The 23,937-nt window shown below is 40.5% G+C and overlaps 1 protein-coding gene across 1 annotated transcript in view; it reads left to right on the top strand.

The window, feature by feature from the left end:
- Positions 1–23,937, top strand: part of GXYLT2 (glucoside xylosyltransferase 2) — a 67,959-nt gene that overhangs the window by 21,586 nt on the left and 22,436 nt on the right. The window contains exons 2-4 of the mRNA XM_036738884.1: positions 2,817–3,006; positions 7,016–7,147; positions 22,761–23,012. Of these exons, the coding sequence (XP_036594779.1) occupies positions 2,817–3,006; positions 7,016–7,147; positions 22,761–23,012 (574 nt within the window). The remainder of the gene's footprint in view (positions 1–2,816; positions 3,007–7,015; positions 7,148–22,760; positions 23,013–23,937) is intronic.

Genomic DNA, 23,937 nt, shown 5'->3' with positions numbered 1-23,937 from the left:
CTTCATCTTGTACTGTGCCTACACAAGACCAATTCATTACCTGAAGCCTGAGATGACTAGGGTAATGTGAGAGGCAGGCCGAGGGGTGCTGCCGTGTCTCCAGGGGCTGTTATTCCTTCTGGCCCCTGTGGATTTAGAAAAAGTGTTTGTCACCGGACACCAAGCTAGGCGGCGATCCCCGGCTCAGCGCTTGGCTGAAAGGGTAGGGAACAGCTGAAGAGGCCAATTGGCTCCTAATTCTGACCCAAGAGAAATAAGTGGCATTGCTTCCTCAAGCACATGCAGGGCTATGGAAACCCCAGGTTAATTGCAGGGGAGCTTGCAGCAGCTGGCACAGAGGAGATGGGCAGGGCGGGACAGAGTAGTGGAAAGAACTTGCCGAGGCCCCCTAGATGAAGGAGATGTGGGTCCGGTGCCATCTGCCGATGGACTTTGCAGCTCCGTGACCAACACTAAGTCACTTAGTTTCTCTGACAACGACCTCAGTTTCATCATCTGGAAAATGGGAATACCAACCATCAAGGTTGTGAGACCTAGATGAGAATATGTCTCTAAAGTGCTTTGTGAGTCTTAAAGGGCTATATAAATGTCAGCTATTGTTATTGATTGATTACTGTTGTGACAGGCAAAGGGACAGAGAGGAAATCATAGAGGTGGGTGAGGGTGAGAGATCCAGGAAGAGACAGATGTTGGGGTCTGGGGAAAAGTGCTAAGTTGTCCTCATTGCCACGCAATGTTAATTTTTAGGTGCACTGTTAGAGAAATGTGGTCTCAAAAGGAAATGGGATGAAGGTTATTCTCAGACTCAGTATGTCTGAGACTCAGCGCCTAGAGTTTCTGAGTACCGGTTACAGTCTGAGATAATCAAATTGTAAAGCTTGCCAAATGACTCCACCCAGATCTTCAACTTTTGTGATTGTGAAGGCAGCCAAGAGCCCTCTATTAGCTGATTAAGCTTTCTATTAGCTGAATAAGTGGCACGGCCCATTTGCCTGTGCACTTTTGGAAAGCAGGTGGGAAGGAGGCATCCAATTCTCAGATTAATTTCAGTTGTCTCAAAGTGCCCCTTACTGACCTCCTCCACTCTCTTGAAAACTCTTCTCAGCGTTCAGCGTGTTTGAGAATTGGCTCCTTCTCCTTGTTTGGAACAGGTCTCTTATGGGGAGGAAATGTCTGTTCGGCAACTGAATTAAGATTCTGGCCTCTCAGACGGTGTTCCCGGTCCAACGACTGACTCAGTACTTGATACGTTGGTGTTGCAGATCACTTAGCCTCACTCTGCCTCTGTTTCTCCTCCGTGCTGAACTTAATACACATCGGCTCACTGAGCCTGCAGTGAGGCATGGCCAGTATTAAATTTGTGTGCATTGAGGCTCTCACTGGGCCTAGAAATCCAAATGTTTTGTCCTCACCTCCTCCCTTTCTCTCTGACTTGCACATTCTCCTTTTATGCTGTGGTCATGCATTCCACTCTTAAAATAAAAACATCCAGATGGGGGGTGGAAAATATCGTATTGCTCATGATACATGGGAAAGTTGTAGAGGGCCCTCCCACCAACTTCTTGTTGGGGTTATGCCCAAATCAAATTTCCATGGCCTGTGCAAATAGAAAGCCTCTTCAGCCGTCAGGAAAACCGGGTCAGTTGTTGAAAATCAGCGGTGTTATTTCAAAATAGGCTGAATGAAACTCACAGCTGTAGTTGGGTAGCCTTCCCTTAGTGGAGGCAGAAACAGTTCAAAAACCCTTAACAATCCAAGTGATTTATCTGCTGATACTGGTATGTATATATGTGTGTATACACACAGAGACATATATACACACACGCATATACATACACATATACTACATATACACACAATATATATAATATTGTTTAGTTGTTCAGTTGTGTCCAACTCCTCATGACCCTGTGAACCATATTGTCCATGTGGTTTTCTTGGCAAAGATATTGGAGTAGTTCTCTATTTCCTTCTCCCATGGGTTAAGGCAAACAGAGCTTAAGTGACTTACCCAGGGTCACACAGCTAGTGTCTGAGGTCGGATTTGAACTCAGGTCTTTCTGACTCCAGGGCCACAGAACTACTTAGCTGCCTCAAATATATAATATACAAATATATATATATGTGTGTGTCTATATAATAGAATAGACAATACATAGACGTATGTTATACATGCATATATTTATATTATACACATGTATGGTATATACCGTATATATGCATGTTTATGTACATATTATATGTGAAACATTATCTATTTCATCTTCTATATATGAGACCCCATCTCTTGCATCTGTTCCCTTGTCCAAAATATTCTCCTTCCTCATCCCCACCTTAGAATCTCTTAACTTCATTGAAATCACAGGCCAAGTACCTTTCTATGCAAGGCCTTTCTTGATCGCCCTTCAAATGTTAGGGTTCAATCCTTCTTGAAATAGCATGTATATTTTTCATGTACCTGTCTGTGTGCATGTTTCGTCACCCCAGTAAATGCAGCGACTTGAGGGGCAGCAAGGGTTCTGAGAACGGTCTTTGTATCCCCAAAGCCAGCACAGGGCCTGGTACATAGGATTCGCTTAATATGTGCATGTTGAATTGAATAGAATAAACATAGGTCTAAATTTGTACTTTTCAAATAAACAGGATTGTCAAAATGTTTATCACGTCACAAAATGTAACAGATTTTGTCTGTTGATGTGTTTTTTAATTGGAGATAACTTACTTAGCACTGAAATGCTTGTTGACTGACTGATCTCAGCAGTCTTGGGATATTTTTATGCTTTATACCCAATAATGTTTTTATTTTCTCTTCCTAGAAAGCATGGGGAGCCAAAACACTCACCAGCCTCACCAGCAGAGCAATGGATGCACCTGGCCGTCGTGGCATGTGGGGACCGTCTGGAAGAGACGCTCATTATGCTCAAATCAGCCATCCTCTTCAGCTATCGGAAGATTCGATTTCACATCTTTGCTGAGGATTCACTGAAGCCTGAGTTTGATAAGAAGGTGAATTTATGGGAAATCGTAGTAACTGTATATGAGGCCCAGGCTAAATAAGGCCTAAACTTGGACAGGGCCCAGAGAGAATTGTCTATTTCCTGATGATAGGAGAGCTTGGATCACAGCTCTTCTCTCTTAGTTCCACGCGTCAACCATGGAGACCATCACTTTATCTTGTGATCAAATCTGTTTATAGAGACCTTATTTTCTCCCTTTTCATTTCTTCTTAATTTGACAATCCCTGATGTTTTTCACTTGTGGAAGAACAATGAACCTTTCTTGTTTCATACCTATCTTCTCCATCCCCCAATTTACATCATGCCTCTGGGCTAGTTATAGTAATGAGAAATACCTAAGAGGAGTAGGTTGGGTAGAAGGTTAATGATAAGAAAGCTAGGAAATATTACATTTTCTGAGCAAAAAAAAGGGGGGGCGGCGCTAATGTCTTCATCAAGAGCAGCCTGAGGAATATTTGGAATAAATTGGGATCGTAAATTGGTTTGAAAATGGCAGAGGAAGAGCTGGAATCCGCGGGGAAGGGGAGGAGGAAAAGGGGTGACCTCCTGTCAGCCACCACTGAAATATCTTTTAGTTCATTGAAGTATCAGGAGTGTTGTTGTGGGGTTTTTTTTTTAATTTTGTTGGTCCTTTTTGTTTTTACTCCAGATATTTCCCCTTAACTTCCCCCACCCCTAATTGAACCCTTCTTTTGTAACAAAGAAGAGCATTTAAATAGAGCCCACCAACGCTGTCAATCTACAAGCATTTATCATGCTCTGTGTGCACTGTGCTAATATTGCTGGGGATGCAAAGAAGGGCAAGACCTGTTCCAGCCCTCAGGGAACTTACTTTCTAAATGGGGGAGATGACATGCAAACAACTACCTACATATAAGATATATACAGTGTTACTAATAATTACCTTGCAGTTAGTCTTAAGGGAAAGACTCTAACCTTAGGGATGGGCCAGCAGGGTGGAGGAAAGCCTTCTTATAGAAAGTGGGATTCGAGCCGAGCTTTGAAGGAAGCCAGGAAAGCCAGAGGCAGAGGCAAAGAGGGAGAGAATTCTTTATTTCACATCAGGAGTCTCCTACTTCTTTACTGAGAGGAGGAAAGGATGTTTTCACATTCACTTCTGTGGAGGACTGAGATGACTTTTAGTATTGTTTTCATTAACATTATAAGACTGTCTTTTAGGGGACACTAAGTGGCGCTACAGTGGATAGAGGGCAAGGCCTGGAGTCTGGAAGACTCATCTTCCTGAGTTCAAATCTGGCCTCAGATACTTGCTAGCTGGGTGACCCCAGGCAAGTCACTTAACTGTATTTGCCTTAGTTTCCTCATCTGTAAAATAAGCTGGAGAAGGAAATGGCAAACCACCCCAGTATCTTTGCCAAGAAAACTCCAAAATGGGGTCACAAAGAGTCAAATATGACTGAGCAACCACAAAAACTATGTGTTTAGTTTGGACAAATTTTTCCATAGTTCTTTAATACTTTGCTATTACTGTGGGGGGTACCACCATCCTCCTAGTCAGCCAAGCTTGTGGCCAGAGGGCCATCCTGGACTCCTTACTCTCTCACCCTCCTCATCCAGTCAGTGGCCAAGCCCTGTCATTTCTACCCTTGTCCCATCTCTCCTTTAGAAGCCACTTTCTCTCTTCTGATACGGCCACCACCCCGGTCTAGGCCCTTTCACTTCACACCTGGGCTATTGAATTAACCTGTGATCGGTCTGCCTGTCTCAAGTTGCTCAGCTGTTAAATCAATCAGGTCTGACCACATCACCTCCAGCAACCTGTTACTTCCAGAATCAAATGTAAAATCCTCTGTTTGGCTTTTAAAGGCCCTCACAACCTGACCCCTTCCTATTTTCCCAGTCTTCATACACCTTACCCATTCTTCATACTCTTTGATCCATTTACATAACACTCCATCTCTTGGCTCTAGACAAAAACATGGATCTTACTGGATGTCTTTCCTCGGTGCCTGGAGCTCTGCATTCTAGCTTCCCTCAAGTCTCAGCTAAAGTCCCACCTTCTGAAAGAAGCCTTTTGAATTCTTCCTTAATGTTAATGCCTTCCCTCTGAGATTATTTCCAATTTATCAGTCAGTTAGCAAGCATTGATTAAATGCCTGCTGTGTGTAAGTCTTGGGGATACAAAAAAAGTCAAAAGATGGTCCCTGCTTTCAAAGAGCTCACAGACCAATGTGGGAGAAAATATAAAAACAATTATATACAAGGAAGCCATATATAGGATAAATGGGAGGTGATCAAGAGAAGAAATGTCCTAGCATTAAAGGGGAACAAGTGAACCTTCTTTGTAGAAGGTGAGATTTCAGCAAGGATATGAAGGAAGCCAGGAGGCAGAGATGAAGGAGAGGATTCCAGGCGTGGAGGATGTGTCTTGTTTGTAGTTGTTTTCACATTGTCTCTCACATTAGACTGAGCCCCTTGAGAGTAGGGGCTCCTTTTGCCTTTCTTTGTTCTCCTGACATTTAGAACAGTACCCAGCACATGGTAGGTACATCATAAATGCTTGTCAACTTGACTTCTTCATATCATCATTTCTTAAAGTATAGTAATACGTCTTTGCTGTCATATCTCAATTTGTTCAGCTCTTCCCCAATCCATGGACACCCACTTGGTTTGCAGGGGTTTGCTACCCCACAAAAAGTCATCTGTGTTTTACTGTGTTGAGTTTAAGGGGGAAGGTATCAGGGCAGAGGGAGAATAAAAAATCAAGACACATATTATGTGCTATCAACGATGCTTTGGTCTTCATTCTGCTCCCCAGAAGCCTAGAAGGTTTGGAAGGAACAGGAGAAGGTGTCAAAGGCCAGCACCATTGATGCTATTTAGCTTCAGCATCGTGCTCTGAATTCCCCTTGCTCAGACTTTCTGCCAACCTTCTGCTCCGTCAGACATCTGTGTTCTAGGTCTCATTCTGTCACTACCTTGCTAACTAAAGTACAAAGGAGTTTATAAAAAGGCCCTACTGCCTAATAAGGACTTTTATTATCAATATTGTGTGCTATGTCACAGGATAATGAATGAATTAGTGAAAAGGCATTTGATAAGTGTTTACTATGTGCCAAGCACTGGGCAGAGCCCTAAGGATACAAATAGAAAAAAAAAGCGGGGGAAGCATTCCTTCCCTAAAGAAGCCCCCACTCCATTTGGGGGAGACCACCATAGCAAAGAATTCAACCGTAGGTGGATAGAAAGGTTCAGAAATCCTCAGGACACAGTGTCAAGGTGGGTGGCAAAGCCTATGGGTCTTTAGGGTGATACAGGAATCTAGAGAATAGTGATGATGATAATGATAATAATAGGAATAATAACTCATATTTATATAACACTTTTAAAGTTGGCTACCATTTTACACATAGTATCTCATCGAGCCTCACAACCACCTTTTCAAGTAGGTGCTATGGTTTCCGCTTTACAGTTGAAGAAACTGAGGACCAGAGAGGTTCAGTGATTTGCCCAGAGTCACACAGCTAACAAGTGTCTTAAGTAGGATTTGAACCCAGGTCTTTCTTTTTCCAAGTCCAACTTTCTATATACTAATATAAGATTATGGCTCTGGAGCTTGGAGTTTCAGAGACCATCTGTTCCAACACCCTCATTTTACGGGCCCAAATCAGTTAAGTGACTTATCTAAGGTAATTGGGACCCAGCTTCTCCGACCCCAGAGCTCATTCTTCTTCCAAAAAATGGGGGAATTTTAGGCACTGTTTTTGAACAGGTTGCAGAAAATGTATAAGCGTGTGCTACTCTTTTGATGATTACATCTAGTAGGGTTAATTGGGTATAAATCTCCCCCAGCCTATGTGTACTGGTGATGGAGGTGGTGGCGGCAGAACTCCAGCCAGATATTAATATCAGGGGTCGAGCACACCACCTTATGGCTTATCTGTTCGACTTCCTCCCTCCTGCATTTGACAGCATTACAGGTCATTTCACTCTTTCTTGGGTTCTAATCTCCCCTCTCTTGTTTCCCTGTCTTTCAGTTGCGACAGTGGCCTTCCTCATACACAAAGAAGTTTGAACACAGCATCTACCCGATCACATTTTCTGTTGGAAATGCTCAGGAGTGGAAGAAGCTGTTCAAGCCTTGCGCTGCCCAGAGGCTCTTTCTTCCGGTAGGGACACCTGGTTTCCATCAAAGGCAATTTGGCAATGGAGCACTTTTGGATGGAGGGCTGTGTTGGTCCAAGCGTATTTGGAGATCACTCTCTTAGCACTAAAAATGCAGTCATTTTGGGTTTGCTTGTCAAATATGCATAGGGGAGAAGAATCTACAAGATTCTCATCAGAACAAATAGGCCTTATCCATGGCTTCTCCATGATTAGAATGTTTTCTGCTTCTATTCTGAAATATTCTTCATAATCCAAATGGGAGTTTTTTCTTTTTAAAAAAAAATTTGATTAAAGGGAGCTAGGTGAGATCAAGTCAGTCTTTTAGCAGTGTTATTAAACACCTACTTTGCCAGGCATTAAGGATACAGAGACATTGGTGAAAGGACTCTTGCCCTCAGAGATCTCACGTCCTACCAGGGAAAACAATATGTACATGAAGCAATTAATCAGTCAGAAAACATGGCTTCTTGTGCCAGGTGCTGTACTAAATGCTAGGGATACACCACACCCACACATGTGCGCGCACGCGCGCGCGCACACACACACACACACACACACACACAGCAAAACTCTGCCCAGCTCTTAAAGAGCTTACATTCTAATGGAAAATGAGTAGCTGATCTCATACAAGAGGCAGTGTTTGGATGACAACTTGAGAAACTCTCAAAGGAAGTAATTGTCTCTGGCCATGACCGGGTCCTGAGTTCCCTTAACCCAATTCAACATGCATTAAATACGTTTCATCCACCAGGCACCGTGCTGATGCTCCACCACTACCCCCCCCCTTCCATTCTGCTCTACGCCATCAATATTGATATTTATTTTGTATATGCTTAATCTCAGACTTAAAGACAGTGTGGTATGGTGGGTAAAAAGTTGGCCTCCAAGCCAGAAAAACCTGGATTCAAATCCTGACTGTGCCACTAACTGTCTGTGTGATCCTGGGCAAGTCACTTGGTTCCTTACTTCTCTAGGCAGCTCTCTAAAACTAGACATAACAGAGAGAGAAAATGCCCACCTACCTCAGTAGAAGACATTTCCCTATTTGGGAGTTCCTTGTATACATGAAATCACAAGTCTGGTTTCCATCCGTAATCTCTAGTGTCTCCAAGTGACTAAAAGTTAAAGAAAAGTCCCCATAATTGTAGTACACTTGTGAAGTCATAGGGATGGACCGAATATATATTTATATGTGTGTGTATATGTATATGTGTGTATATACCTAGACCAAAGAATAATGACTTTTTTTGTATGTATGGTATATGTGTATGTATGTGTGTGTGTGTGTGTGTGTGTATGTAGGCACACACATACAAAATATGCCAAATACCAAATATATTAAAAAATTGCATTATAAGAATAATATCTTCTTTGGCATGTGTACACATATGTGTGCGTATGTGTATGTGTGTATATGTATATATGTGTACATATACACAGTGAGCATATGTATGTACACACACACACACACACACACACACACACACACCCCAAAGAAGAATGTAGTTTTTTGTGCTCTTGAATCAATGGAAAGGGCACGTGATCATACCCTGATCTAGAATCGTGATTTCCTTTCCACCACTAGAACAACAAAAACCCTTGCTGTTGGTTTCCATTCATTCTCTGCTGACTGAATGTTCCCTTTTGAATGACAAATGGATGCTGCCATTACTTATCTTCTGTTGATAATAGAAACCAGCCCTTACTTCAGACAGTAAAGGTCGATTATAGTTGGCAGTGCATTTACCTTTTTTCAGTAGTATATCATGGCATCAGCTTAAAAACTTGGCATTTCAGAGGTATAGTAGAGATGTATTGAGCCTTGAGGTAATTTAAAATCAAGTCTAGGTGGAATTTTCCCTTGTAATCCATCTCTTTAAAAACCAAGTCAGTTATACTGCTGAAGTATAGCACAGACAATGGGAATCTTAAAAATAAGCATCCAGGTGGAGTTGATTGGGAAAGAGCCACACTGAACTATTCTTAGCAACTAGGTGGGGAATCACACCAGGCTGGTGCCTAAAACAGAATCGGAGCAGAGCTTTGGTGTCCAGCATTTAGAATCACAGAATTTGAGAGTTGGAAGGGATCTCATTGGCCATCTAGTCCAATCCATAACCAAAAGGCACTGTCAATGAAGCAGACCTGACAAGAGGTCATCCAATCTTTGCTTGAAGGCTTCACGCAGCCCATTAAACTTTTGGGGAGCTCTAATTGTTGAGTTTTTCATTATATCCAGCCTAAATCTGTCTCTTTGCAACTTACCAGCCATTCTTCCTGACTCTGCCCTTCATGGCCAGAAAGAACAAGTTTAAACCTGCCTTCCAAGGACAGCCCCTCAAATACTTAAATAGAGCTATTATGTCTCCCCTAAGTCTTCCTTCTTTAGGATAATCCTGCACAGTTCTTTCAAACAGTTCTCATTATGACTTGGACTCACGACCCTTCACTATCCTGGTGTCCCTCCTCTGGTCAGGCAGGCAGGCAGCCAGCATTGATTAAGCATTGACTGCGTGCCAGGTACTATGCTTCTTGCAGCTTGTCAGTAATTTTTTTAAACAGTGGCACTCTCTTTTTATGTTCTGTGGATAGATTCTTACACAGGCACAAATTGACAACAGAAAATTTCACAATATAGAATTATTTCATTCTCAAGTATAATCATCTTTCATTCTAGTTCCAGCCATTTGACCTTTGTGACATCTAGGAATAGAGCTAAAATTTCCTTTCAGATTTATAAGCTCCTCACCAGTCTTTGGATCCAATGAAACCAAAAGGCCTCATGAAATCAAAGACTAGTACAAGTCAAAGTAAAATAAGAATTACAGAATTTTCCCTCAGCTAAACCATCATTTGGGATTTGGGAACTAGTCAGACAAATTAATGTCATACATTTCTTTTAAACCTCCTCTTTTAACTGGCTCATATGGACTGATCCCAAGATATCCAGACTGTGGTCAAGGTTGGATACCCATATGGACTTGAATAAATATGCCCAGCTGGTCTAAGGCATTGGGAATGGAGTACTAGAATGGAATCATCATTTGCACCTGATCTTGGCAAAGAGAGTGGGAAAAAGTCTGGATCCAGGATATGGCATTCCTGAAAACCCGTCAGCTAGAATTACAGCTTTAACTCCAAATTTGGTACCTGAAATAGTAATCAGACTACAAACCAAGTAGAACAAGGATGATTTTAACGCTCCATAAACATTAAGTGAACTTAGTGCCAACCTAAGTCATACAGTTAATGAGAAAAACAGTTGAACTTGATATTACTCACTGGAGGCAGATTTCTTCCATTAGACTTTTCTTAGGGGGGGTGGTAAGACGTTTTTGCATCTTTTAGTAACCTTCAACTTCTAGAAAAACTGAGTTGTGGCAATAGGTCTATTCTAGTTTGAAAAACATTTAACTGCATCAGTGACATAATATATCCCAGATTTTGCCCAACTGACATTCACCATGGGGACTCGTGTTCACTTCAAACCAACCAAATCACAAGTGACAGATTTCCATTGACAACCTCCTCAAAAAGCTAATTGGAAATTAAATATTTAGAATCAGATTTTGTACCCTAAAGAGATTTTTTAAAAGAAGAAAAATACCTATATATACGAAAATATTTATAGCAGCTTTTTGTGGTGGCAAAAAAACTGGAAACTGAAGTGCTGCCCATCAATTAAGGAATGGCAGGACAAATGATGGCATATGAATATGATGGAATACTAGGGTGCTGTATAAAATGATGAAGGAGACAGTTTCAGAGAAATCTGGGAAGACTTGCATGAACTGATACAAGGTAAAGCCAGCAGAACCAGAGTAATTTATATAATAATAACATTGCACAAACAACTTGAAAGTACTTAAGGACTCTGATGAATGACTAACTACAATTCCACAGAAGCAATGATGAAGCATGCTAGCCACCTCCTCACAGAAATGATAGACTCAGGGTAAAGAACCAGACATATTTTTTTGGACGTAGCCAGTGGGTGAACTTGTTTTGCTTGACTATGCACATTTGTTATAAGAGTTTTGTTTTTCTTTTCCTTTTTTTTAAAATCCAATGTAGGGGAGGGAGACATGAGGGAGAGAAAATACATTTTTGTAAAGATTAAATTTTTAAAAAACTTTCCCTGAGTTGACTTGGAGGGGCAGGAGTGTGGTGTGTGTGTGTGTGTGTTTGTGTGTGTGTATAGGGTGACTTTACTGTGTGATAATTTCTTTTAAAACGTAAAAAAGAAAGAGAATCAGGACTAGAAACAACATCCTTTGAAAGGTAGTCCCCTCAGGGTTGTCTGGCAGCTAACCTAGATACCTCGTGATCCACTGATTCTGCCATATTCCTCTTTATGACAGGTTATGTGTACATGGCATAGAATCCATCTACCGAAGAAACTGGATTCTGCTTTACATGAATTGTCATGAAAAAAGCAGGGATAGTTAAAGTCAACATAAAAAAGTTGGATATGTTCCCTGGCTGGTATTGTAACACCTGATTAAAGGTGGGGGATGAAGAGAGTGGGAGGCAGACCAAAGGAAGAATTAAAACAGGTGGAAGAGCGTTTGCTCGCTATTATCAGAACACACAGAAACCAGGTGCTGCAAAATGTAGGAGTCTTAAGTACAGTATTGTGTCTTTGGACGGGACAGCTGGCATCATGATTAAGATGGTGGAATCGAACACTTAACCCAAGTTGAATACCCAGAAACATAGGAAGACCATCCTGTATAAGCTAGTATGCATTGATCAACCTGTTGCAGCCTGGATATTTCTAAGACCAAGACCAACATGATCAAACACGTCTGCCCCAGTGAGCCAGGGAAATGTGGAGATAGTTGCAAATGGAATCTAGGTACCTTGTTTGTAGACTCCTTGACGACACCTGTGTAAAGTCAGTTAAAGTTGTAAAAGAAAATAGAGACTTTGCATGTTTGTCACTCTGTTGTAAACACATACCACACCACCAATGGTAGAGTAAAGCTGTGTGGTGTGTATGTATATATGTACATGTGTTTCTCTCTCTCTCTCACACACACATACACACACACACACACACACATGTGCACCACCACCACCACCAGCAATCTATATAGGTTAAGCTCTCTTATATAGCAATCCAAATACCCTACAAATTTGCTCCAGTGGATACTAGGGGATAGAAACTGACATTTCTCTAGTTTAATAGAAAGACAAAAGTTCACATCTTGACTTTCCCACTCATGAGCTGTGTGACCATGAGCAGAACACTTAACCTCTGTATCCTCATTGGTCAAATGGGAGAGTTGGACTCTATGTTCTGTAGGGGGGGGTCCCCTTTCCCTCTAAGTCTGTTATAGTAGAAGTATTCACTTGTCCTCCAAAAAGGGCTAGAGTAAATCCCTGCTCAAATTATGAATATGGAGTTCCACAAGGGGGCACAGTTGAAGCAAAAATAAAAATTAAATACATACATCTCCCAGCTGTTTTACTGACTACACAGCAAAACAGTTTGGAATTGTAGAATTAAAATCATGAAGTCAACTTTATGACTTGGAAAAAAAACACTAATGCGGACTTTTGTTAAAGAATTGCCTGCTGTATTTTTGCTATTAAAAAAGCATGGGATGAAAATAACAATTACTGTGTATTTAGGATTTTATCTTCCTATTTTTTTAAAATACTTCCCATATTTTCAAAGGGTTTCTCCCATGTGAGTGAATTTAGTATAGGACGGGAAGTTCTTTGTTCATTGCACAGTTGAAATAAAAGGAAAATAAATTAGACCCCTGGGAAAAATATTTTAAATGTTTACTTTATATGTACAGTATGTTTATGAACACTTACATAGTTCTATCTATACCCAGAAATCACAGAGTTGAATAGTGATTTTAGTGTCTGTTTCCGTGTCTGTGTAGATCACATTCTAGCCTGATTTTCTGTCTTTGAATGTAAGTGTATTTTGTTGTCATTGTTTGAGAACTGTGATCTCGTCAGTATGAGGAACTCCCTGTGTGGAAATTCCATCTTCACATGCAGACTCATCAATTTTTAGTTTAAAAGCCATCTTGGTCACTGGAAGGTAAAGAACTTGGCCATGGACTCCATGCCATTATGTCAGAGGCAAAACTTGAATCCAGGTCTTCTTGCTTCTAAGATTAGCAATCTACATGCTATCCTATACTGTCTCTTGTACATTAAATAATTATGGAAATTATTATAAGAAAAAACTATGGCCATAACCTCTTTCGCCCAGTGAATTAGCTGCCTCTCCTAACCTTGTGTTATTCAATTAATTTCAGCAGATTACTTCTTGGCCTTCTATGTACCAAGCACTGTGCTAGGCTCTGATGACACATAGACAACAGAAACAATCCAGCCCTCAAGGAGCTTACATGGTATCTTGTATTTATTTGTCTGAGTACATGTTGTATCTCCCTTTCCCCCAGCAGAATTTAAATTTCTTGAGGGCAAGCACCACAGTGCCTTGCACATAGTAGGTAATTAATATATGTTTGTTGAATTAAATTGAAGGTGATTTGAGAAATAAGAAAGTACTAACAACTAGAAGGATTGGAGAAGGATTCCTAAGCTCCTTAAGGTCAGGGACAGTCTTTTGCCTTTTTATTTTTTTGTATCCCTTGCACCTAGCACAGTACCTGGCACATAGTAGGTGCTTAATAAATGTTTATTAATTGATTGAAAGAGGAGGTGGCTTCTCTGGTGAGCCTTAAAGGAGAGATAAAATTCCAAGAGGCAGAGTTGGGATAGGTGATAGATTTTAGGAAATTTGAATGCTGCGTTAAGGGTACAGTCAGGAGTCCTTCCCTTTTGGTAGGAATACATAGTATCTGAAGGACAGATCTTGGCACAAGCCAAGAAAGGTAGACAGGAATGAACTAGATTGTGGAGAGTCTTAATTGCCAGTCTAAGGCATTTATACTTGACTCTAGAGACTAGGGAGCCAGTGGTGGTTTTTGAACCGGGGAATGACATGGCCAGATCTGTGCTGTAGGAAGGTGGTTTTAGTAGCTCTATTGATGATGGAGTCCGTGGGGGAGAGACTGGAAATGCTAAGGCCAGTAAGGAGGCTAGTTCAGTCATTTCGGTGAGACTGGTTGGGAGGCTGTCACAGTCCCTCAGTTCTTTCAGGACTCTGAAGTGGAGTCTTTCTGGAACTGATGTCCTGAACTCTGAGGGCAGACAGGTGCTCTCTTAAGGTCCCTTATGGGACTTGTGAGTGCCGTATTAACCCATTTTTGTTCCACCTTTCTTGGTCCAGAATTCATTCTCTTTAGCCAAGAAAAGCAAAATAGAAATAGAAATTGAGTACTTCTGCTTTTTCCTTCCCATCCTTTATTTAATTCCCTTTTTAAACCCAGCACATTTTTAAAGCCCTTTTTATTCATCTTAGCATTCATCACTAACCTCAGTTCCTTCTGGGCTTTAGCAATCCTAGAATTATTCCTATAGGTTGATGCCGCCCATTTGCTTTCATTTGCTCTTCCCTGTCTTAGCTTCTTCTATCTTCTAGATGTAATTTAAAAAAAATGGACACATTTTAGATATCCATATCTATTAAAAAAGACCTAAGTAAAATGAAACAAAAAAGGTTTGTAATAATGATCCTGGGGAATATATTTTTACCGTTCCCCATTCAATATACTTCATTTGTGGCCAAAAGCTCATCATTCCTATTTTTCAGCTGTGTTGCAAACGTCCAAATCCCATTCTCACACCTTTTTGTTAATTAGCTGGTCACTTCCCAGATTGGTTTTTCTTTTTTGAATCTTCTACTTTCAATCAGTTGCATTGGTTTGAAAAAAAAAAAAAACAAACCACATCCATTGGGCCTGTTCACAATATTTTCTAGATTCTTTCTGGTGATATTGTATGCTTCCCCATGAATGATCAGAATTGGGTAGTGGTTGTCAGGTTTGCCAATTCTTGGCTAGTTTCTCTATGGTTAATGCCAGCATGATAAACAGTCACCTCAGCTTGGTGACTTAGAGAGTAAAAATTTAGTGGGCTTGGAGTCAGGAAGACCAGAGTTCAAATCCTTGCTTAGATATTTACCAGTTCTCTGACCTTTGTTGAGTAATTTCATCTCTCTGGGGCTCAGTTTTGTTTTGAAATCTACAAAATGAGGGGGTTGGACTCAGCAGCCCCCAAAGACCCTTCCAGCCCTAACTCTGTGATCCTACACTGCCTTTTCTGGGAATCACCAGCCACCATCTCCCCGTCTCTTCTTTCTCTTCCTTGATGTCCCCACTCCTGATGTCAGCTGTAGGCTCATGCTACTGTTCATTGGCTCCCAAGAAGCTGAAGAGCTCCGATAGCCTTTATTGGCAAAAGCCTCATCATTAGCACTTAGCTTAAAGTTTTTTTTTGGCAGCTTCTTTCCTTCCTCTTCTGCTACATTTTTTTCAACCTACAACTCCTGTTCTAGGTCAGGTTTCTGTTCTTTTTTGCCAGATTCTTCTCCTTCTTTGTCTTTTTTATCCAAAGTTTGTTGGGGTGTTCCTTCTATTCATTTAGGTAATGTTTCTCATTTCCCCTGATAAGTAACCTAGAAAGTGGAAAGGTCTTTATTCTCCCCTCCTGTTTTTTTAACCTTCTTCTGAAAGAGAGAAGCCAACCTGAATTTTTTACATACATTACTGTTACTTGGTACTTGAAAAAACATAAATAGTTGTAGCCACATTTGCTACAAATCAATGAAAAATTATCTTGGTCGAGGTGCTTATCAATTTAGTGAGGTGCTCATCAATTTAGGAATGGCTGAATAAATTATGGTGTGTGACTATAATGAAAGACTTTTTCTGTAAAAAATGACAAAAGGGATGGTTTTAGAGAAACCTGGGAAGACTTGTCTGAACTTAGGCAAAGTGAAGCAAGCAGAACCAGCAGAACAGTTTATTTAATAAAAGCAACATTGTAAAGCAATGAACAGCTAGCATTTATATAGTGCTTTAAACAACTTCGAAAGATTAAGAACTCCGATCAATGCATTGACCAGCCATGATTCCAGAGGAATGATGGTGAAGAATACTTCTGTTAGAGAGGTGATGATGGGCTCAAGACACTGAACGAGTTAGACATTTTGGATGTGGCCAGTGTAGCGATTTGCATTGCTTGACTGTACGTATTTGTTACAAGGGTTTTTTGGTGTTTTTTTTTTTTTTAAGGAGGGGGGAAGGATATAGGAAGGAGATAAAACAAATACTTGTTAATTGAGAGAAATAAAATAGAGAAAAAAATTCCCCTTGTTCAGTCATGTCCAACTCTTCATGACCCTGTTTGGGATTTTCTTGGTAAAGATACTGCAGTGTTTTGCCATTTCCTTCTCCAGCCAATTTTCAGATGAGGAAGTTGAGGCAATTAGGGTGAAGTGACTTGCCCAGGGTCACACAGCTAGTAGGTGTCTAAGGCCAGATTTGAACTCAGGAAGATGAGTCTTCCTGATTCCAGGGCCAGTACTCTATCCACTACATCACCTAGCTGCCATTGGCTAGAATGTAGATCCTTAGTCAGTAGAGACTTTTGAGGCTAACTCTTACAGTAAATCTTGCCATGGCAACTTCCTGATTTACCTTACTGAAGATATAGTCATTGGCATCTCCTGGCAAATCTTTACTTATGGCAGTCTTTCCCTCCTTCTCCCACTAGCTTGCTCAACTGCCTTTGATTGACAGTACACAGCTTCTTGCCAAAATTCCCATGCAAACAGAAGGCTGCGTCCAGCTGTTGGCTTTCCAATTATCAGCCATTTCGTGGTTCTCCCTCTGTTCTCTCCGCCCCTGCTAAACATATTTTAGAGGTCCTCTCCCATCTTGACCATTTTTTTTTTTTGCTTCTGCTGCTCATTTCAGTTATGGTTTAGCATTTTCTGTAATTCATCATAGTTTTACCCATTTCCCTCAGATTTTTTTTGGCCAGGAATACAACATTTGAGTCTGGGACCACAATTATCTTTATTAAGATTCATTCATCTTTGAATTCTTCATTCTCGCAGCAATGAGCCTAGATTTGATGGATCCAAGAGTTTGTTAATGTGGCTATTCTTTCTTCCAGTGCAGGTAGCAAACTTACACATCTTCTCAACCCGGGCAATTTTTGCCCAATCTCTTCCATGCCTCCTCCACACAGTGTGCTGGTCACCTTCTTCTGAAACCTTTAAAATTTTGTGGATAGCATTGCAAGACTTGGGCTGTCCATTTGTTATTGGTAGTCTTTTCTAATCATATGTGTCTTTAATGATATTTTTTATGCCACTTCTCACCCACAGAATCATCTTTGGCAGTGTGCTGCATCCTACTTATATCTACCATATGTCTTCCTTTCAGAAAAAAACTGTTTTGATGATGCCTTTTGGTTTTTATATTAGTCATTTCCCCATAATCCCTCCCCAGTAACAAAGAAAACAATTAGTCAGAGCCGACTGACACAGAGACTACACATGACCATATCTGCAACATTCTGCATGCAATTTACCACATCTCTACCAAGAGGAGGGAAGCGTGCTGTCAAGCATCTCCGCATTGCCCTTTGGGTCACCTGCCATACTGATTCTTTCTGAGGTTGTGATATTCCACACATCATATAAATTACCTCCAGGAGAACAATAGAGTTAAAAGATAGGTTATTGCAGAGGGAAAAGTCTGTGCTTTTCCCTAACCCACTCTCTTCTTCATAATCAACTCAGGGTCCAACTCATCATCTAAGGGCGGTATCTCTCCATGGTATATGCATTGATGGGCTAACTCTATGGGATGAGCAATATACTTTCTTCATCAACTTGGTGTTTCCTATGTGGATCGCAAGGCTGATTTCTTTCAAGTAACTGACCATCTCTTTGAAGAAGCCTGATTGTATTCCAGAACTGAATTCAATCAGTACAATCTCATCCACAAACAAGAGCATCTGGTAACCTCACCACCTATAAGAAATCCCTCTTTCACTTGGACTTCACATGAGATATCTTCTATAACATTGACAATCTCATTGGAGAGCAGCTAATGGCTTAGGGGATGGAGTGCTGGACTTGGAATCAAGAAGACTCAAGTGTGAATGCTGCCCTTCAGTCACTTACTAGCTGTGTGACCCTGGGCAAGTCGTTTACTAAGCTGCAGTAGCTGCGTGACCCTGAGCAAGTCACTTACCTTCCCAACCACAGTTTTCTTATCTGTAAAATGTGGCTGATAATAGCACCTACCACACAGTACTGTTGTGAGGCTCAAATGAAATAATAATACATGTAAAGTGCTTTGCAAACTTTTAAATCCCTAATTCAGTGTTGTTTATTATTCTTATGGATCAGTTTTACTGCATCTCAGGGTCAGTTTTAGCCTCATTTGGGTGATCATTTTATGATCAGAGTAAATGTCTTTCCTTTTGTCCATTTTCTGCTTTTTAGAATCCATCGCCAGTTTAGCCAGAACTGTTTACCCATAAATCTTTACCTATCCCTGTTATTTGGTGTGAACTTTGACCTTTAATTGTTCAGTAATCAGAATACCAAGATAGCAGGTTCTGAAATGACTCTTACAGTTGTTTCCTGTCTGTTACTATTCATCAAGTTGTTTTTTTTGGTATTTGGCACCTGCGATGTCTAGTATCTCCCACTCTGTTCTTGAAGAATGTCTTCATGTGGTCTAGCATGAGTCTTCTGAGCAATCTACCCACCTTGACCTCTTTCGTTTATAAATATGAAACCACATAAATATTTGTAGCTTGTCTCTATTTTCCAATTTAGTTTTCAATGTCTTCCCTTCTGTTGAAATCACCAGTGATCAAGGTACGTGTTAACCTTGTTTGGAGAAAATTGTCAACTTCTTTGGAGAATTTCTCTATTTCATTCTCTGCAACAGATGTTAGTATATAAGCTACAATTATCTTTATGGTGGACTCTCTGCTTATACTCATTGTAATCATGGCAATTGTCCTATGAAACATTTCCTATTGTCTCTGTGCCCTTCACTAAACCATGTTCGCCAGCTTGTTTAATTTGCCTTTCTGAAGAAGATTCTTTTAACTGCAGTTTATGTCTTCTCATTTCTTTGATAGCTAGAATGTTGCTGAATCACAGAATATAAGATCTGGAAGGGACAGAGTTCGGAGTAGGGGGGTTGGGGGAGGTGTGGTGGAGCAATTTGGTCCAATCTCTATCTGACCAAGAAGTCTTTCTACTATGTCCCTAATAAATGGTCCTCTAGGATCATCTGGAGCCACTCATTACCTCCCAAGACAGAAGCTCATTCACTTTTAGACAGCACTTCTTGATAAGAAGTTTTTCCTCTTGTCAGCCCAGAATCTGTAACTTCCTAATTGCTCCTAATTCTGCCCTGGAGCCAAACAGAACAATTTGAATTCATCTTTCCCCTGACAGCCTTTCCAATACTTGATGACAACCCACATCTCCCTCCTTTCTCCCACCCCAAGTCTTGTCTCAGCTAAGATAAACACCCTCCACTTTCTTCAACCAATTCTCATAAGGCATGAACTCAAGGCCATTTGCAATGAACTCAAGGCCATTCAGCATTCTGCTTGCTTCCCTCTTCTGTGTGGTCTCCAGCTTATCAGTGCCCTTCCTAAAAATGGGATGCCCAGAACTGAACACAATGGGGACAGAGAGGTCTGACCAGAGCAGAATGTAGCCAGACTTTCCTCTCCTTATTCCTAGACACTGTGTGTCTGTTGATATACAGCCTGAGATGTTGTGAACTCTTAGTTGCCATAGCAAACGAGATAATGGCTATGAAGGACTTAGCAAACCTTAAAGGGGATGTGAACTGTTATTACTGTTGAGAGGCAGCTGGGCCTAATGGATAGAGAGCCAGAATCAGGAAGATCAGGGTTCAAGGCCCACCTTTTGGCAAATACTAGTTGTATGATCATCAGTTAACCTCCCAGTCTCCCAGGTTAACTCTCAGACTAGATACTTAACCTGGGATCTGTGAACTTGAATGGGAAAAAAAAAATCACATCTTGATGTCGGTATAATTTAGTTTCCTTTGTGGTCCTATGTATTTTATTTTAAAACACGGTTCTGAGAAGGGTTCCCGCGCCTTTTACCAGACTGCCAAAGGGGCCCATGACCTAAGAAAAGTTAAAGGCTCTAAGACCATACTTTGAAAAGTATGTGTCAAACTGCAGCTGTTAGAATGAGTTCTTCATCATCATCATCATTATTATACTGTTTGGACTCATCATGATAAGGACTAAGGGCCACTGTGTGTCAATAGTGTTACTAAACTGACGTATCTGGAGAATGCAGTAGATAGCGTTTCTTCACATTTGAGCAAGATTTTTGATAAAATGTTTCAAGTTATTCTTGTAGGAAAAAATGGAATGATATGTGCTAGATGATTATATAATTAGATGGATTTAAAACTGGCCAAATGGCTGGATGCAAATCTGGCTGCTTGTGAGCTTGGAGGTCTCTAGTAAAGTGCCCCAGGGATCTGTGCTCAGCTCTGTTCTAATGCATTAAACAGTTACTTGGAGCTTCTACTACAGGGTTATACAAGTCTAGAGGACTGCCTAAGTCTCCAGACAAGTCAGGCTCACTGGTGAAGGAAAGAGGGTTGTCTTCATGGTTTATGGGCTCAAGTGGGAATCCTTTGGCCTTTGCATTTTGTTAGGTGACAGAACTCATTAAATATAAGACAGAAAGTCTGTCTTATATTTGAGTATTATTAGCTTGAGTCCTTATATAGATGATGATAGGCCTTTTAACTTTTTTTTTTGTTGTTGTTGCTTTCTTTTTGTATTTGTTTTAGAGACAGATGAGAGCCATATTTGGAAATTTCTAGAGGAAACCCTTAATGGAGGCATGAACCAAAAAGCATGATTTGTAGGGAGCCTCTAAAATCAAACCTATTCTTTGCAAGCCCAGAGCTGGCTTCTAGCCTGTAGGTTACATATATACAACGGAAAAATGTTGCTTACATTTAGGATTTTTTTTCCTTTCAGGTTTTGGCTTTAGACTTAAGGACTTAAATACTTTTTAAGTCCAAGACAGACATAGTTTAGGTCAGGACAGGAGGTGCTGAAGAGGTGTGAATTTCGAAGCTGATGTCATCTTGAAGGATCCTGAATTTGTGGAGATCATGAGGTCCAGGAGAGGAGCCAAACATTTGCCTTCAGCTTGGAGCAGTCATTCCCCCCCTGCCCACCCCTCCTCCCCACTCTTGTCCCAGCCCAACCTGAGAGTATCAGTTGAAGGAGTAGTCAAAGGGGGGCAGCAGTTTGTTACAAGAGGATGTCAGTTCTGGAGAGAGGCAAGAAAATGATCGTATCTAGAAATAAATGTCAATAAAAGACAAAAGGCATCAATCGACATGCATTTATTAAATGCCTGCTTTGTTCCAGGCACTGTTCCAGGTGCTGGGGAACATAGATGAAGAATGATCTTTTGTTTCTCTGCTCTCAAGGACTTTATTTTCTATAAGACTGTTTTTGGCCTTTGAACAGATCCTCTCCTTTCTTTACCTCCCCCCCCCCCCCCCCCCCCCCCGTCCCTATGCCTGTAATGTACTTCCTTCTTAGTTCCATGGTTTAGAATCTCTAGCTTCCTTAAGAGTACAGGTTGCATGAGACCATACTCCCTTATTGCCCCCCTCTCCACCCCACCCCACAGTTGTTGGGCAGCTAGATGGTACAGTGGATAGAGAGATAGAATGCTGGGCCTGGAATCAGGAAGACTCATCTTCCTGAGTTCAAATCTGGTCTTAGACACTTACTAAATATATGATCCTGGGCAAGTCACTTAACCCTCTTTCCCCATCTGTAAAATGATCTAAAGAAAGAAATGGCAAACCACTCCAGTATCTTTGCCAAGAAATGGGGTCAAGAAGAGTTAGACACAACTGAAAAACAACTAAACAACCACAACCCCCATTGTTAGTGCTCTCTCCCAACTAAAATTCATACTATTGTGAAATTGACCCCAAAAAAGGTATATGAAAAGATACCGTTCCCATGCCACCCCCATTCCTTAGCAGAAGTTGCGTTCCACAGATGTGAAATCTTGCATAGAATGTCAGTTGTATTTAATGTGGTGATCAGTTTTGTAGAATTTTTTTTTCTCTTCCTTGTTTTCTTTTTAAAAGTCTTTATTATAAGGGATGGTACTCTGCGAAGCAGGAAAGAGATGAATAAAATCTGGGATATTTAAAAATAAGATATTCATAAAAATATTTTTTAAATTTATATACATTTTTAATTTTAAAAAATCTATTTACATTTAAATTTAAAATATATTTATATAAACTCAATTATATTTAAATAAATATTTTAAAAATATATACACATATCTCCCTTCGCTGCCTCCTGGGTGAAGGTAAACTCCCTGATGGCAAGTATTGTTTCATTTTGTTTTCAGAGTGCCTGACTCAGTATGTGCTCAATAAAAGTTTGTCTCATAGGAGGAAAGAAAACTGGGTAGTTACTCATTCCAGTCTTTATTACTAAAACACCCATGACATCAGCAGTATTTGCCTTGTCTATAAAAGACTTTTCATATTTTTATTTACACACAGATTTTACAGTTTAGCAGTAAAAAGTGAGCAGTGTGTTTTATAATTATTTTTTTATCCCTCTTTTTTTTTTTTAAATGACTTGTTCCCCAAGGTGATTTTAAAGGACGTGGACTCACTTCTCTATGTAGACACTGATGTTCTCTTTCTTCGGCCCATTGATGATATCTGGAGGCTTCTGAAGCAATTTAATTCCACCCAGCTTGCAGCCATGGCCCCAGAGCATGAGATCCCCAAGATTGGATGGTACAGCCGTTTTGCTCGTCACCCCTACTATGGAATGACTGGAGTCAATTCAGGAGTGATGCTTATGAATTTAACTCGTATAAGAAATACACAGTTCAAGGTAAGATAATGTAGCATTATAAAAGAAAAATTTTCCTACCCCCCCCAAAAAAAATTCACTTTTTAGGAAACTGGACTTTCATGTTTCTATGGTGGCATTTCCTTGGATGAATAATGTATTGACTTAGTTCCATGGGTTGGGTAAGGCTTTTGGGTAAAGAAAGGAGCTTTATTGTTTGAATGTGCAGTCTGTGGTATTACTGAGTTGAGAGCATAATTATGGTTGGCATTCAGAAATATCAGGGTTCATTTTTAAGCCCTTTAGTCATATTTGGTTAGAGGCAGTACAGCATGATGGACAGAGTATTGGGCCTGGAGTTGGGAAATTTTGGGAAATTTTTAGTTGAAATCTTGATTCTGACAGTAGCTTGGTGACCCTGGGCAAGTCATTTATCTCTCCTTCACTCAGTGCCCTAGTACTGTCTATGAAGGCAGAGGTGAGTTATGATCTGTGTTTGAGCTGGTGAAGGAAGTTTTCACAATGGAGGATTTTTGCTCTTCCAAAATCACAGATGCTAACAACAATAACAACATTGGTCATTTGCACAGAGCTTTGAGGTTTGCAAAATATTTCACATGTGTCATCTCATTTACAACAGCCTAGGATGTAGATACTATAGATATTTTCCTCTTTTTACAGACAGTGAAACTGAGGCACGGAGGTAACTGACTAGGATCCTTTATGTATTAAAAAATTCAGTTTAGGATCAGAATCTTGTTTCTTTCAATCAGATTGCTCCAGCTTCAGGTTTTCCAGAGTGCAGCAAGGAATGGCCACGTTTCTTCTGTCTCTATTTTAATTTTTTGTGTTAGCATTTCTAATGTCAAGAATCATCTTTGTAATGGAGAACAGATTATGATTAGGAGAAGCCATGGACCATAACATCACAGTAGCATCTGCCATGACTGCTGACATAAGACCCAGT

The sequence above is a fragment of the Trichosurus vulpecula genome, chromosome 9, assembly GCF_011100635.1.
Source record: "Trichosurus vulpecula isolate mTriVul1 chromosome 9, mTriVul1.pri, whole genome shotgun sequence".
Taxonomy (NCBI): Eukaryota; Metazoa; Chordata; class Mammalia; order Diprotodontia; family Phalangeridae; genus Trichosurus; species Trichosurus vulpecula.
The sequence above is the reverse complement of the archived record's forward strand: the minus strand, read 5'-3'. Positions and strand labels throughout refer to the sequence as shown.